Raw genomic sequence first — 17,304 nt, forward strand, 5'->3', positions numbered from 1 at the left:
ATGGCTGTCCAGCGCCACATATTAGGACATTTATCTGTTTGTAAATTGGATTAAATAGACATAATATAGAGAGTCTAAGCTTTATAACAAGGCCCACGTGGACTATCGGCCCGTATCGGCAAGATTTAGGCCGATAACCGATATGTCTCCAAGTGCCCAACCTATATATCGGTCGAGCCCTATTTTGAACCACTGTAAATGTTTTAAAACGGTAAAAATCAGGTACAGCGGCTTTAAATGTTCTTGCTTTGCCTGGAATGTTCCGTAGTGGGACATTAAACATACGTATTTATCTTGCATTTATTCAGTGGCAGTTTCTATTCCTGAAAATACCTCGGAGAAACATGTATTCTTACTGTGAACGGGGTCGTCTCTCCACAGATCTGACCTCTTACTCGATCGTTATGGAGGTGGGTAGGTGTTAATGCTGTAAATTCTCCGTGGAGACAAGCAGGCGCCGGAAAAGTTACACAGTCCAGCTTTAAATAGTCTGTCTGTCACTTCTGTAGCTCCGCTTGCCCCTCGTCCTCTCCTCAGAGACTCTCCACCGTGGTCCGTCTCTGAGAACCTATGATGTATGAATGTGTCCTGCATCTCTCCTCCTCCTCTCTTTCTCCTCTTTTTCTCTCCCTCCTTCTCTCTCCTGTCTGTTCTCGTCTCCTCTCTTTCCTCTCATTCTCTTCTTTCTCTCTCCATCTCTCTCTACCCTCTCTCTCTGTCCTCTGTTCTCGCTCTGTCTCTCCCCCTCTCCTCTCCCTCTTATCCCACCTGTCTGTCTCCCTCCCTCCCTCTTTCCCTCTCTCCCTCTCTCCCCTGCCTATCTTCTGTCTCTCTCCCTCTCTTCTTTCATCCCCTCTCACCCCCTCACTCTCCTCTCTCCCCCCTTCCTTTCCTCCTTCTCTCCCCTTCCTCTTCGCTGTCTCTCCCTCCCTGTCTCCCTTCCTCTCCCTCCCTCTCTCTCTTTCTCCTTTCCCCCCTTCCTCTCTCCCTCTCTCCTCCTTTCCTTTCCTTCTTCTCTCCTCTTCCTCGCTCCTCTCTCTCTCCTCCTCTCCCTCCCTCCGTCCCTCCTTCTCTCTCCTCTCCCTCCCTCTCTTTCCTCTCCTCCCTCCCTCCCTTTCTCTCCTCTTCCTCTCCTCTGTCGCTCCTTGTCTCTCTCTTCCTTTCCCCTGTCTCTCCCTCCCTCTCTCCTCTGTCTCTCTCTCCTCTCTCCCTCTCCTCTCCCTCTCTCCTCCCTTTCTTTCCTCCTTCTCTCCTCTTCCTCTCTCCTCTCCTTTCTCCCTCTCTCCTCTGTCGCTCCCTCTCTCTCCTCTTTCTCTCTCCCTCGTTCTTCTTCTTCTCTGGTTGTGAGTAATGTTTCCCAGAGGGTTTGTTCAGTTCAGGGACAGACTCTGGGGAGGAGAGTTTAGCCCTGGTTAAAGTCACAGAGAAACAGAGCCACAGACCTGAGAGCCACAGACCTGAGAGCCACAGACCTGAGAGCACAGACCTGAGAGCCACAGACCTGAGAGACAGACTGAGAGCCACAGACCTGAGCCACAGACCTGAGCCACAGACCTGAGAGCACAGACCTGAGCCCCACAGACCTGAGCCCCACAGACCTGAAAGCACAGACCTGAGCCCCACAGACCTGAGAGCCACAGACCTGAAAGCCACAGACCTGAGAGCCACAGACCCGAGAGCCACAGACCTGAGAGCACAGACCTGAGCCACAGACCTGAGAGCCACAGACCTGAGAGCCACAGACCTGAGCCACAGACCTGAGAGCCTCAGACCTGAAGCACAGACCTGAGCCACAGACCTGAGCCACAGACCTGAGCCACAGACCTGAGAGCCACAGACTTGAGAGCCACAGACCTGAGAGCCACAGACCTGAGAGCCACAGACCTGAGAGCCACAGACCTGAGAGCCACAGACCTGAGAGCCACAGACCTGAGAGCCACAGCACCTGAGAGCACAGACCTGAGCCACACAGACCTGAGCCACACAGACCTGAGCCACACAGACCTGAGAGCCACAGACCTGAGAGCCACAGACCTGAGAGCCACAGACCTGAGCCACAGACCTGAGAGCACAGACCTGAGCCACAGACCTGAGCCACAGACCTGAGCCCCAGAAATGAGAGCACACACCTGAGCCACAGACCTGAGCCACAGACCTGAGAGCCACAGACCTGAGAGCACAGGCCTGAGAGCACAGACCTGAGAGCACAGACCTGAACCACAGACCTGAACCACAGACCTGAGAGCCACAGACCTGAGAGCCCAGACCTGAGCCACAGACCTGAGAGCACAGACCTGAACCACAGACCCGAGCCACAGACCCGAACCACAGACCTGAGAGCACAGACCTGAGCCACAGACCTGAGAGCCACAGACCTGAGAGCCACAGACCTGAGAGCCACAGACCTGAGAGCCACAGACCTGAGAGCCACAGACCTGAGCCACAGACCTGAGCCACAGACCTGAGCCACAGACCCACAGACCTGAGAGCCACAGACCTGAGAGCCTCAGACCTGAGAGACCTCAGACCTGAAGCACAGACCTGAGAGCACAGACCTGAGAGCCACAGACCTGAGAGCCACAGACCTGAGAGCCACAGACCTGAGAGCCACAGACCTGAGAGCCACAGACCTGAGAGCACAGACCTGAGCCACAGACCTGAGAGCCACAGACCTGAGAGCCACAGACCTGAGCCACAGACCTGAGCCACAGACCTGAGAGCCACAGACCTGAGAGCCTCAGACCTGAGAGCCTCAGACCTGAAGCACAGACCTGAGAGCACAGACCTGAGAGCACAGACCTGAGAGCACAGACCTGAGAGCCACAGACCTGAGAGCCACAGACCTGAGAGCCACAGACCTGAGCCACAGACACACAACAAAACAAAAACGCATAAATATTCTACACATTTATTTACATTAAACAAAAGTCCTTATTTATTTTAATGCAACATTCTGCAGTAAAAGTACAAAGTCTGTGATCAAACTATACAAATTATCCACACTGTTATTCTGGTAAATGCACAAATTAATCAATATACAAAAGGATAATTACGCTTTAAATCAGCTATAAAAGGACAAGAGAATCACACAGTCCTCAGTGCATTAAACACAATTATAGAAGGATGTTTTTTGTTTGTTTTTAAGTGAATTAAAGTTGAGGTTTTCAGTGAAATTCAAAGATTAAATTAATATCAGACAAATTCAGAAATATCAAGGAGTAAACCAGGACTAAATCAGGGCCAAACCAGGACCAAACCAGGACCAAGCTATGGAACCAAGCTTTGGAACCAAACCAGGACCAACCCAAGACCAAGTTATAGAACCAAACCAGAACTAAACCAGAACCAAACCGAATAAGGACCAAACTAAGACCAAACCAGAACTAAACCAGGACCAGACAAGGATCAAACCAGGACCAAGCAATGGAAGCAAACCAGGAACAATCCAGGACCAATCCGGGACCAAAGTGGGACCAAGCTGGGACCATGCTGGGACCAAACAAGGACAAAGCTATGGAACCGACCCAGGATCAAGCTATGGTACTAAACCAGGACCAAACCCAGACCAAGCTATGGAACCAAGGAATTACCAATCAAGGACTAAACTGGGACTAAACCAGAACTGAACCCGGACTGAACCCAGACCAAACTAGGGTCAAGCTATGGAACCAAGCTATGAAACCAAACCTGGACCAAACCAGGACTAAATCAGGACCTAACCATGACCAAGCTATAGAACCAAACAAGAACTAAACCAGGACCAAACCACGACTAAACCAAGACCAAGCTATGGAACCAAATTGGGACCAAACCGAAACCAAAACCGGGACCAAGCTATAGAACCAATTCAGGACCAAGTTATGGAACCAAACCAGGACTAAACCATGACCAAACAAGGACCAAACCAGGACCAAGCGATGAAACCAAACTGGGACTAAACTAGGACCAAACCAGGATCAAACCAGGATCAAGTTATGGAACCAAACTTGGACTAAACCAGGACCTAACCAGGACAAAGCTATGGAACCAGACTAGGACCAAACCAGAACCAAGCTATGGAATCGAACTATGGAACCAAACTAGGACCAAAACAGGACCAAACTAGGACCAAACTAGTACTAAGCTATGGAACCAAGAACCAAACTGGGACTAAACTGGGACCAAACTAGGACCAAGCTATGGAACAAAATCAAAAACAAAAATGGGACTAAGCTGGGACTAAACCTAGACAAAAAAACCCAGACCAAGGAGGGACCGAACAAGGACTAAATCAGAACTAAACCAGGACTGAACCCGGACCAAACTAGGATCAAGCTATGGAACCAAACCAGAACAAAACTGGGAACTAAACTGGGATCTAAACCTAGAAAAAACCCAGCCCAAGCTATGGAGCCAAGCCAGAACCAAACCAGAACTTAAACCGAGTCTTTTTAAAAAAATCCAAAGTCACTGAAACTCCCTTTTAAACATTTGCTTTGGTCCTGAGTCGTCTGCTCTCATTCTCATTCAGAACAGTCGAGTCTCTGTCCCCTTTGGTCATTTGTCATTGGAGATAGAGGAGCTTCTCTCAGACAGCTCCATAAAACCTGGAAATGTACCAACAACTCCGCACCGCATTAGGCAAAGGCACGGTGCGTTCAGGTGCAGATCTGCCGCGGGGAATTAGTGTTTCCCTCGTTAGGTGAAAGGACCATGCTGAGATATTGATCCACTGTCTGTTTTCAAACTCAAGGTCAGAATATTTGAATTAATAAAACCTCTTTGAGCAGCAGACGGCCAATTTATCGTTAAGAAGAACGTACACGGGAGGGATTTTGGTAAAGCAGGTCCCAAAAGTGGTTCGTTAGCAACTTTTTATTAGTTTTGCCGTGGAAAAATATAGAAAATTATAGCGCTTTGGTTTATTTTTTGAGAAAGAAAGTAGACTGGTTTATTAAATAGTGAATTTAAATTATTTTCTAAAGCAGAGGCGTCAAACTCAAACTCACAGAGGGCCAAAATAAAAAAAACTGGGACTAAGTCTGAGCCAAACTAAATATTTTTTGAAAAATTTCACCAACATCTACAACTTTTCTCTTCTTTCTAGATATGTAATGTTAAAACTTTTCTCATAAAATAAATGTTTAATAATACTTACAAGCAGAATATAAAAGAATAACAACATTTTAAATAAATAATGTGTCTATAGTCTATCTGTAGCCGGTGGGGCAGCTCTAATACAGATTTGGTATGATCTTGTGGACCAAATTTGACCCCTGGGCCTGAGTTTGACATGTCTGCTCTAATGTATTAAAGGTCCTATATTACTCAAAATTGACTCTTGTGAGATTTAAATCATGTTATAATGTTGTTACTTCCTCAAAAACAGACCTGGAGTTAGGCCTGTAACGATAATCAATAAATCGATTAATCGTACGAAAACTTTTTAACTTTTCCAGCCACGATAAATTTGCAGCTTGTTTGTTTTCCTCGCTCTAGCAGCACAAACTAGCGTCGCTGTCAGAGTAACAAAACAGTTGATCTCTGTGCGCCAAAACAAGTCACGATGCCGTTTCAGCAGCCACATGCGTCAAATGCAGCGAGCGCACAAACAAAGAGAAGAAATGTCCCAAACCCTAATGCCGGACGTACACTGTGCGATTTTTGACCCTTTTTGAGCCGATTTTTCGCTTGTGCGACTGTTTTGGGGATCGGGCCGAGTTTTGGCTTCATCATGTGTCGTGCTTCGTGTAGTTTACATGGGGTAAAGAGAACCGATTTATACCTCACGACCAGCTCCCGATCGACATTCTTAGGTCGCAAGAAAATCAAACTTGTTTGAAATCCAGTCGCCTCTCGTGAGGGTTTCGCTCTGTTGAAGTTGTTCCACGAGCCGATTTGCCAGAATCTGGCAGACTGCGCATGCGCGGACACAGAAGTGGCTCAGCATTGTGTCTCCGCACATCTGTGGTTTTCTAATTCCGTGGTTTTCTTCTTCGTGGTTTTCTACTTCCGGAACAAGAACTTTGACAACTCCGGTCGTTATGTGAACGTACAGTGTGAGCAGGCAAGTCGCATCCGAGCATCGGTTCGTTCAGTGTGAGAACATGATTCGTGAGCTGTGAACTTTTAAACCCTGTGATTTGGTCGTACAGTTTAAGCTGGGGCTGAGTGACACGACCGAAAATATCTCACAGTGTACGTCCGGCGTAACAGCCGATATAAACCCAAACCCGAGCGACAGAACTAGCCTGGCGCCCAGGAGAGCCCGAAATCCTGAAACCGACACGACATGACACCAGACAGGACAGTGGCTCCCTCATAGTGAAATTTGCATTTTTATTAACAAGTCCTTGCTGTCAGTCAGACTACATTAGGCTAGTCCTATGTTAAGTCTGTTTTATTTAGGTTTATTGTTTTTGGTTGTCTTACAGTTCCTGTGTTAAATGTTATTTAGAAAGTAAAGTTTATTGATCTTTGAAAGGGTGTATTTGCATTTTTATTCCATGGTTATTATATTGGTTGAAATTGATCTCTCAATGTCAGTATTATCGTTTATCGCAATAAATTCTTGGTCAATTAATCATCCAGCAAAATTTGTAATCGTTACAGGCGAGTTGTGTTTTGTTTCGCTCACACATGTTTAAGTAACTCTGCGTTATTAGTTTGTTTACATCTCCAAACCTCAAAATGTTCTGTTCCACCTTGTGATGTCACCAGCTACATTTTACCTCTAGTTCAGCAGAGATTGACAACTGCAGAGCTGAATTTATCCAGATGATTCTAGTGAAACTGTGTGGAGTTAGAAAACACAGTGGAGTCAAACTGTTTAAGTGAACCCACGATGCGTCATCGACAGAGGGAGTGGATTTGCCACCAAATAAAAACAAGGCCATATGAAAGTGGATGTCACAGCGAGGAAAATAAAAATCATGGATCACATCATCGACACCGGCGAGCGTTTGTACTCAGACAAATCATTATTTATCTGCGCCGAGCTCTGATACAACATCTGCTGTGGAGAAGACGACAGCGACGCCCAAACCAAAGATGGAACCTCACCAGGAGAACAAGGATATACAAATATTTGGTCTCCTCCTCTGACCACTGCACTCTTCTTGTCACTTGATTTCTCCTCCGTATTCCACACACACGTTTTCTTTGTTTGTTTTGCCGCGTGTGACCCAGATGAACCTGCTGACGTCGACTACTGCTCTGATTTTCAAGCGTAAACATGTCAGACGGTTCGAGATTGGGCGCGGGAACCGGCGCCGGCACAGTTCTCCAAATATTAAAGGTGTTTTTCATTTTGCGAGATGAACCTAAATATGCAGGGTTTGTCTTTTAAACATGTGTGACTGAAACAAAACAAAACGCAACTCCAGGTCTGTGCAGAAAAAAACTAAAATGTGGCTGTTTGCTGCAGGTTTTCCAATCTGTGGGAGGAGGTAAAGGGCGCTCTTGGAAAAAGGATCAAAACTAAAACACAACGGACTCCAGGCATTCCAAAGAAGTAAAAATCGCACGAGGAGAAATGCAGTTAAAAGGGCTTTATTTAAATGGACAAAGCCAACATGTTTTTCGATCAAACTGGTCTTCATCAGAGCTTAGTTCAACATGATGGGCATTCGATGAAAATTTCTTAATCGATCGTCGGAAGAATTAACGATCGATTATCGATTAATCATTAACGTTTTTATATTAAAATGATCATCATTATTATTACTATCTGCACTACTAATCTGCATAAATAAATTCAACTTTACGACATATAAACCGTAACGACTCTAGAGCCACATCAGCCCGTTTGACATTATAATGTGTTTAATTCAGTTTTGTTCAACTCTCACAGAAACGAAACTTAAAACCGCATCGCTAATTTGCATAAACTAAGTGAAGATAAAACTACAGCTCTTGTGTCGCTGATGTGGTTCAATTTCTGTTGGATTAAAAGACATGACTCAGGTGAATACAGGTTAGTGTGACCAGATTTGCGTTTGTTAAAACCAGGACACCGTACGGGGGGAGGGAGGTGGAGACTCGTCATCCACATTGAGCGACTCTCACCTGGTAAAACTTTTTCCCGCTGGACACAGAAACATATGTGCTGCTTTATACACTGTGCACATGGACTCACACTTGTCCCGAATGCAACGGAAAGTGTGGAATTTCTTGTACAAGTCATCGTTAAATACACATTTGTGCTTCGGTACGTTGCAGACTGACCCACTGTTTGTTTGCTCGCTCCTTCTCATGCAGAGACACATGTACACACCTGTTTGGTCACGATACACACAGCAACCGACTTTCTTTTTGTCGATTAAAATTAATGTAATCGATGAAATTCTTAATGATCAATTATCGATTAATCGATTAATCATGCCCATCCCTATTGTGAATGAAACAAAACAAACTCCAGGTCTGTTTGTGATGAGAAAACAACATCATAGCACAGATCAGAAAATTGCGTTATATGTACCCTTTAATGACGTCATGATTTCCTGTATCACTCTACGGGAAATTCACAGTTTTTGAAGGAAATCTCCAAAGTTCAGATGCACAAATGTCGAACTGTATCATTATTTGTTTGGGACTGGCTCCATAAACTTTCCATATTAATCTGCACTGACAACCCTCCCGTCTTTGGGGCTGAATAATGGCACCACTTCCAGAGGCCATTGTGCAAGAATAATTCCACTTTTGTTTATTTACGACGGAGAATTCGAAAAACTCCGCGATGGTTTTTGTTTCACGCGGATAGACCCGGTAATTACGGAGATACGAACCATAAACCACGTCAGAAATCTGCAGTCTGACAGTTGCGCGGCAGATTCCAACAGTATAGGCCGCTCTCACAGCTCCTTATTGCCTCTTTGGCGTTGAAGCACCGGCTCAGAGCCCTCCACTAAATCATAAGTTAAAAGAGCCACTCATGCTAACCTTTCGAGTCTCACCGGCCTCTTGGCTTCTATAGGGTCAGTCCACTCGGATAAGAACTGTTCAGAACCAGTGGAGCTATAAACGCCTCTCCTCCACTATTGTAATGAAAAAAAAAAAGTGATAAAATATAAGAAAACGAATAACTGGGAGATGAACGAGTTTACGTGGAAATAATAATTCCAAATTGAGGTTTACATGGAAAACACGTTAAATTGCCTTTATTTAAAGGGCCCATCTCATGCAAAATCAACTTTTCAGAGCTTTCTACCTTCTAAGAGTGATGTGTGGGCCTTGTATATGTCACCGAAGTGTTTTTTAGATTGATTCGGCGTTTTTTGTAACAAATTGCAGCATATTTCTGCCACCCTCCCACGTGACGACGAACTAAAGCTGCTACAACGATGACGCGGCAGATACACCTATGACGCGTTTGACGTAGCAGAAAACGCTTCACACCTGCCTCCGCCCACTCACACATGATATAATAAGTTGATCTACTAGTGTTTATTAATACTTTACCAATCAGTAATGTTCAGTTGATGTGGACGCGGTGCTTGAACTTCGTGCTCCTCAAAGTCCTCGTCTGATTCTGGGTCCAACACATGCGGCTGAACGCGCTGTATCTCCATGATGAATAAAAGTTTATTCCTTCCTCTATCAGGGTGCACGCCTGCCTCCCCCTCCCTCCCTGAGATGGCGGAGGAAGGGCGGCTCACTCAGAGCCTACGTCACGTTTGGAGGGCGGAGCCTGTGCCATTTTCATTAATTATTGTTTACACAGTCTTTTTAAAGTGGAATTCATTTTTATTCAAAATTAAATAATTTTTATTCGGAATTAAAGCGCTCATGTAAACGTACATTTATTCAGTTAAAGGTGGTTTTATCTCAAAAATCAGGCAAAAAAACATGGATTTTGACTGTGAGCGGGGTCGCCTCTCCACAGATCTGACCTGTAACTTGGTCTGGTTTGGTCTCCATGAAGATAGAAAGGTTTAATGCCATACTGTGAAACATTGCAGATGAAGCAAAAACATCTTCATAGAGAAAAACATTTGTAAAAACACCCTTTACCAGAAAAGTTACATAATGCATCGTTAAAACGTTTCCATACATATGAGGTACACATGCTCAAATCACATTTTACATGCATAACAAGTGTAATACTCATTTATTCTTAATTACACAAACATTAGACATGACGGTCAAGTTGTTTGTTATAATTTGGTGTTTTGGATCAAGTCAGAAAACAGAATGAGCCTCACATGACTCTCATTCGCGTTGATAGTTTCAGTTTCAATGCTGAAATCCAGTTGGTGTAAACCTAAAATGCATCTCTCTGATGTGAACAGTCACTACTTAAACCCCAGCACCTGCAGCTAATCCTGAGTCAGTGCTAGTGCAGCCTCTGCAGCTCAGGGAGGGGATTCTGGAGGTTCTGGACTTCTACTGAGGTTACATTTATACGATGACGGTGTGAACAGAAGACACAAAGGTGGCGTCGCATCTTCACTTTTTTATCCGCATTAAGATGAGCATTTTCGGGAGGAAATTTGTGAATTTGTGTGCATACGGTGACGCAAAAGTGTTTAGAATTTGATTGCATGTGAGGCTTCAGTGTACTGTATGTTTGTGATGTAAATGTGTACGTGATGTGAGCAGATCTGACCAGAGTTTTGCGTCTTGGGCAGTGTAGACAAAAACACTACGGGGAAACATATTCAACTTCAGATTTTTGTATTTTTAAGCCCCAAAAACGGCGTCATCGCCTAAACAAAACGGCACTTCCGATAAAATATTTTGTCATTTTTATCCGCAAGCGTTCTCGTGTAAACAGCCCCTGAGAATAAGAGAAACTTCTATCTGCAGGTTCAGGTTATTTAGAAACCGGTTCAGGTGGTTTAAAGTCCTTTCAGTTGACACTTATCCTAACATAAGAGTTGAATAACAGCACCACTTTCTTGCAGCGTTTCTGATATATATATTTTTCTAAATCTGTCCCTCTCGTGTCTCCGTAGGTGTTCTTCCGCGCGGGGACCCTGTCCAGGCTGGAGGAGCAGAGGGACGTCCAGACTCGCACAAACATCTCTCGGTTCCAGGCGGCGTGTCGGGGGTATCTGGCCCGTCAGGCTTTCAAGAAGAGGAAGGTAAAACCACCGCAAAACACTCAAGATTTTATATTTATAACTGATATATTTACAGTTTTTCACAAAGATACAGAACAGAATCCACCAAAAGCAGCGAGGAGCACACGGACGACAAACTCGACACGAACACTTTTGGAGAATTAAACATTTAGAGACAAAGATAAACTGCGGCTTTGTTTATCTTTACAAACTTCGCACTATCCATCATTTCTTCCACATTTTCACAAATAACCGCTGCATGTCAATGAAAAGGTTTCAAATGTGTTTTTTTTGTTTGTTTTTTTTATTAACGAGGCTTTCTCCATTCCTTCCTTTTTGTTTTCACCCTCTCTCTCTCTCTCTCTCCCTCCTCCTACCTACACTAATATCTCTGTCCCTTCTCACTCTCTCTACTCCCCCTCTTCCTCTTCCCGCTCTTTTCCCTCTCTCTCTCCCCCCATCTACAATAATGTCTCTCTCTCACTCTTCTCTCTCTCATCCACCTCTTTCCTCTCTCCCTCACTCTGTCTCACCCTTTCTGCCCCTCCTTCTCTCTGTCCCCTCTCTCTCTCCCTCCCATGCTCTTTCTCTCTCTCTCTCCCTACTCTTTTCCCCTCCCTCTTCCCCCTTTTCCCTCTCTTCTTCCCTATCTCTTCCCCCTCTTTTCTCTCTCCTCCTCCTCGCTCTCTCCCTGCCTATACTAATCTCTCTCTCTTTTCCCCTCTTTCCTCTCTCTCTTCACCTACACTAATGTCTCTTTCTCTTCCTCTCTCTCTGTCACTCCTCTCCCCTCCCCCTCTCTCTACCTACACTAATCTCCCTCTCTCTCGCTCTTCCTCCTCTCTCTTTTCCTACCTATACTAATCTCTCTCTCTCTTTTCCTCTCATCCCTCTCTTTCCTCTCTCTCCACCTACACTAATGTCTCTCTCTCCTCTCTCTCTGTCACTCTCTCCCCTCCCCTCTCTCTACCTACACTAATCTCCCTCTCTCTCGCTCTTCCTCCTCTCTCTTTTCCTACCTATACTAATCTCTCTCTCTTTTCCTCTCATCCCTCTCTTTCCTCTCTCTCCACCTACACTAATGTCTCTCTCTCTCCTCTCTCTTCCTCTCTGTCTGTCTCTCCTCTCCCCTCCCCCTCTCTCTACCTACACTAATCTCTCTCTCCCTTCCTCTCTCTCCTCCTTCTATCCCTCTCCCTCTCCTCCCTCTCTCTCACTATCTCTCCTCCTCTCTTTTTTCTCTCTCTCTCTCTCCTCTCTCTCTCTCTCTCTCTCTGTCCCTTACGTACACTAACGTTTCTTTCTCTCTTCCTCCCTCCCTCTCTCTAGTCTCTCCCCTACCCCTTTCTCTCTTCCCCCTTTCTCTCTCCTCCTGTCTCTCTCCTTACCTACACTAATCTGTCTCTCTCTCTCTCTCTCGCTCTTTCTCTCTTGCTCTTCCTCATCTCTCCTCCTCTCTCTCTCTCCTTACCTACACTAATCTCTCTCTCTGCTCTTCCTCATCTCTCCTCTCTCTCTCTCTCCTTACCTACACTAATCTCTCTCTCTCTCTCTCTCTCGCTCCTCCTCTCTCTCTCTCTCCTTACCTACACTAATCTCTCTCTCTCTCTCTCTCTCTCTCTCTCTCTCTCTCTCTCTCCTTACCTACACTTAATCTCTCTCTCTCTCTCTCTCTCCTCCTCTCTCTCTCTCTCCTCCTACCTACTACTCTCTCTCTCTCTCTCTCTCTCTCTCTCTCTCCTCTCTCTCCTCTCTCCTCTCTCTCTCTCTCTCTCTCTCTCGCTCCTCTCTCTCTCTCTCTCTCTCTCTCTCTCTCTCTCTCCTCTCTCCTCCTCTCTCTCTCTCCTTACCTACACTAATCTCTCTCTCTCTCGTTCTTCCTCCTCTCTCCTCCCTCTCTCACTTTCTCCCCTCTCCCTTCATCTCTCTCCTTCATCTCTCTCTCCTCCCTCTCTGTCTCTCCCTTCTTCTCCTCCCCCTCTTTCCTCTCGGTCTTCCTCTATCTCCCTACCTACACTAACGTGTCTCTCTCTCTTCCCCCTCTGTCACCCTCTCCCTGTTTCCTCTCTCTCTCCTCTCCTCTCTCCTCCCCCTCTCTCTACCTTCTATCTTCCCCTCTTTCCTCTCTCGGTCTCCCTCTATCTCCCTACCCACATTAATGTCTCTCTCTCTTCTCCCTTCCTCTTTTCTCCTCTCTCTTCATCCTCTCTCCTCTCCTCTCCTCCCTCTCCTCTCCTCTGCTCTCCCTCCCTCTCTCCTCCCTCTCCTCTCTCTCTCTCCGTTTCGTGCTGTGTTGTGGTGTGGAGTGATGGATAGTCGTTCCGGTGTGTTCCTGTGGGGCAGACAGACTCTTTATATCGTGCGTCTCCGTGCGGCTCAGTGAGGAGGCGGAGACTCTTCACAACAATAACAAACTCAATTACACCGCGGCGGCCTAACGACGACGCTCATTTCGCCGCAGCTTTTCACTCTGTCCTTCATTTGACTTTGACAAAATGACTCACAAAAACACTGGCACAGCACCTCTTTTTATTATAATTTTAATTCATTATTTTGTAGTTTAGATCATGAAGATATAGGAGTATATTTATGTACGGTAGTATAATTAAAGGTCTTATATTATGGAAAATTGACTTAAACAGACCTGGAGTTGTGTTTTGTTTCGTTCACATGTTTGAGTAAAGCTTTATTATTAATCTGTTTACATTTCCAAAGCTCAAATATCGAAGTTTCTTAAGTTATAGTGCAGCAATATAACTAGAAAAACAGAGGGAACTACATAGACCATGATCCTTTTCACCGTTTCAGTGCCATATTCACAAAATATCGCAATAAATATCGTACCGTGAAATGTATATCATGAAAATGTCGTATCGAGGGATTTGGATATTGTTACATCCCGATAACATAGATCAGAAAATGGCGTAACATGGACCCTTTAAATAATTTTTCTTTAAAAAGGGGGTATTAGACAAACTTTATTGATCCACAGCGGAAATTATTTGGACACAGTAGCTCCCAAATCACAATATAACAAAATAACAAAGAGAAAAAATATAAATGGTGATAATAAATTCAAAATAAGTAGACATAATTGCATAAATGCACATTTACAAGTAAAAAAAAAAAAACAATCTCTTGGTTTAGACCTGGTTTAGACCTGGTTTAGTCCTGGTTTAGTCCTGGTTTAGTCCTGGCTTAGTCCTGGCTTAGTCCTGGCTTAGTCCTGGTTTAGTCCTGGTTTAGTCCTGGTTTAGTCCTGGCTTAGTCCTGGTTTAGTCCTGGTTTAGTCTTGGTTTAGTCTTGGTTTAGACTTGATTTAGTCCTGGTTTAGACTTGATTTATTCCTGTTTTAGACCTGGTTTAGACCTGGTTTAGTCCGGATGTAGACCTGGTTTAGTCAGGATGTAGTCCTGATGTAGACCTGGTTTAGTCCGGATGTAGTCCTGATGTAGACCTGGTTTAGTCCTGATATAGTCCTGTTATCAGCTTGGTGGTTGCGACATGTATATGTTTGTGTTAATGACACTGATTCGGTCCTGGTTTAGTCCTGATTAAGACCTGGTTTAGACTTGATTTAGTCCTGGTTTGGACCTGGTTTGGAGCTGGTTTAGACCTGGTTTAGACCTGGTTTAGTCCGGATGTAGTCCTGTGATCAGCTTGGTGGTTGCAACATGTATATGTTTGTGTTAATGACACTGATTCGGTCCTGGTTTAGTCCTGGTTCAGTCCTGGTCCAGTCCTGGTCCAGTCCTGGTCCAGTCCTGGTCCAGTCCTGGTCCAGTCCTGGTGCAGTCCTGGTCCAGTTCTGGTCCAGTTCTGGTGTAGTCCTGGCTCTGCAGTTGCGTCGTGTATATATTTATAATCCACAATTGACACTGTGTAGGTTCAGTCCTGCGGGTGTGGTGCTGGACTGCGCGGGTGCAGGTCTCCAAAAATGGACCCGTGCAGGACTCTGGCGCTAAGTCACTCCCCCTTCAGAGCACCGTCACAACACAATCAGCGTGCATCCCGCTAATGAAACTAGTGCACATCGCGTCAGGTTTGTGAAGTTGTAGGGCACAGTTTTTTATCCGTGTAACCAATATTTATGAAAAATTGTTTGTGTGGAAACCTGGATTAAACTAAATTAGTTGCCTTTTATTTTAATAATCAGTTATTTACATATTTAAGCATCCTTTTCTCAAATAAATAATAACTTTCAACTGCTCAGAGTGCCGTAGAGTTTTCCCATTTTGCCCACACTGTTGTAATGCTTCTTCTCTTCTCTCATTTTTGGAGACGTTTGTAAGAAATATGTAATAAAACTGTTTAGTTATGCAAAGTTCCAGACATGCTTCCCTTTGACACAGTCTGGAGGCTTTATTTTCCCTCAAACAAAGCGTCGACAATGTGTAAAAATCCATCGTCTGCTTGTCTTTGTTCACTACACGACCAAACAAACGTAAAACAAACTCCATTCTCCTGGTGCAGTGTTTACCTGAAGAGATGAGCTTCAGAGGAGACCTTCAGCTCCTCCAAAGTCACCAAACTTAATACAAAAAACTACTACGAATTACACACACACCAGCTCCTTCAGATTTAAAATGACTTCTGGGTAAAAGTTGAAACGCCCTGAATCGAAAAACATCGTCCAGATGACTATTTATGTATATATTTAACATGTTTTCTAACTTGGACCACTCCTAGATGAAGTAAAGAATCATTACTAAGAATTATTTCACAATACTAAACCTCTCATTTTGCTTAAATCAACTTTTTGGAGCTTTCTACCAGGTTATAATGTTGTTCCCTCATCAAAAATATGTCTGAAGAGGTTTTATGTGTTATCTATGCATGTTTGAGTAATTTAGTGATCTCTCCAGGGCCCTATTCTAACCTCCTTAGCTGCAGGATTCTCTTTAACACCATATATCGCATATATGAATGGACATAGATAAAACGCTAGTCGCCACCTTACAAATAGGAAATGCTCTTAGGAGGCTCTTCCGGCTCTGACTGACTCTGGGTCCAACTGACTTACATTGGACTATTGTCGCCCCTCTCTTGGTACGTGCTGCTGTGAGCCTGGTCATTTTGGGCTTAACTCTTTCCCCCATGAAGACGACATTTGACGACCCCCCTGAACCCTTAATGACGACTTTTGACACCTCCGCCGTTTCACTAAAGACGAGATTTGACGACCTTTAGAAATGGCTCGGTTTTTCACATTTAAACAGAGACTGTGATCGGTGGGGGCCACTACAACCCACACTAGACTGACCAATAGGATTCAAGGATATGTTTTCGCAGATTTTTTTCCGAAGTTAATCGAAATAGTGACGATGGTAGCTTCCGGAAAAAACACAACACGAAACACGTGCAATGGAAAGATCGCGGCGCTGCGGCGCACAGTTTTAGAAATAATGAGGAGCGGACGTATTTTATGGATAAGTTTAGAGAAAGTGACTTTTATAGATTTCAAAGTGATGATGTTGAAGTTGATTATAAAGTGGAAAACAGTGATAGTGACGGACTTTCGGGGAGAAGGTGAGAATGCCGCTGATGCGTCTGTGTGGAGTCCTGCGATGTCCAACAAAACTATCTGAGCTTTATACTCGATTATGAACCAAAATTGCCCTGAAATCTGGATGTTGCCCAGGCGAGTCCTTTAAAATATTTCAGTCTTTTTTTTCCAAGATGCGATGTATAACAGAATCGCTACAGAAAAAACGCTTATGTGGAGCTCTGCACACGAGAAAATAGCCAAGATGACAAATACTGGACACACACTGACGGGGAAGAGTTTTATTATTATATTATTATATTATAATAAGCTAAATTAGTTGAATAAGCTAAATGAGTTGAATAAATAAAATAAGTTGAATAAGTTAAATGAGTTGAATAAGTTAAATGGAAAAAAAAATTATTGGGTGCACACAGGTGTAACAACAGGTAAAAAACAGGTGCACACTTGGCTATACTGTATCTGGTGATATGAAATCTGTTTAAATACTTTGACAAAGTATATTTTTATTTTTTTATGAATATAATACTCAGAACATGCAGATATCAGATGCTGAATGTAGTTTTTTGTTTTCGAGTTTGCACCTGACCAGGTAAACTCTCATTTTCAGTGAGCTGTTATGCACCTATAAATGAGTTGAATCACATTTAAACATCCATAAATGAAGAGTTCAGAGTCTAAGGTTTCCAGAGATACAAATATGTCTGTGTTACAATTAAGTTCATGAGTGTAAAAATCATTTATAATCACTCGTGG

General features: G+C 44.2%; 1 protein-coding gene across 1 annotated transcript in view; it reads left to right on the top strand.

Moving 5' to 3' along the window:
- Nucleotides 1–17,304, top strand: part of LOC110172745 (unconventional myosin-XVIIIa-like) — a 297,696-nt gene that overhangs the window by 145,472 nt on the left and 134,920 nt on the right. The window contains 1 exon segment of the mRNA XM_055166713.1: nt 10,935–11,063. Within this exon segment, the coding sequence (XP_055022688.1) occupies nt 10,935–11,063 (129 nt within the window).

Source organism: Boleophthalmus pectinirostris, unplaced genomic scaffold (genome assembly GCF_026225935.1).
Source record: "Boleophthalmus pectinirostris isolate CB_2022bp ecotype Guang Dong unplaced genomic scaffold, ASM2622593v1 HiC_scaffold_9, whole genome shotgun sequence".
NCBI classification, from domain to species: Eukaryota; Metazoa; Chordata; class Actinopteri; order Gobiiformes; family Gobiidae; genus Boleophthalmus; species Boleophthalmus pectinirostris.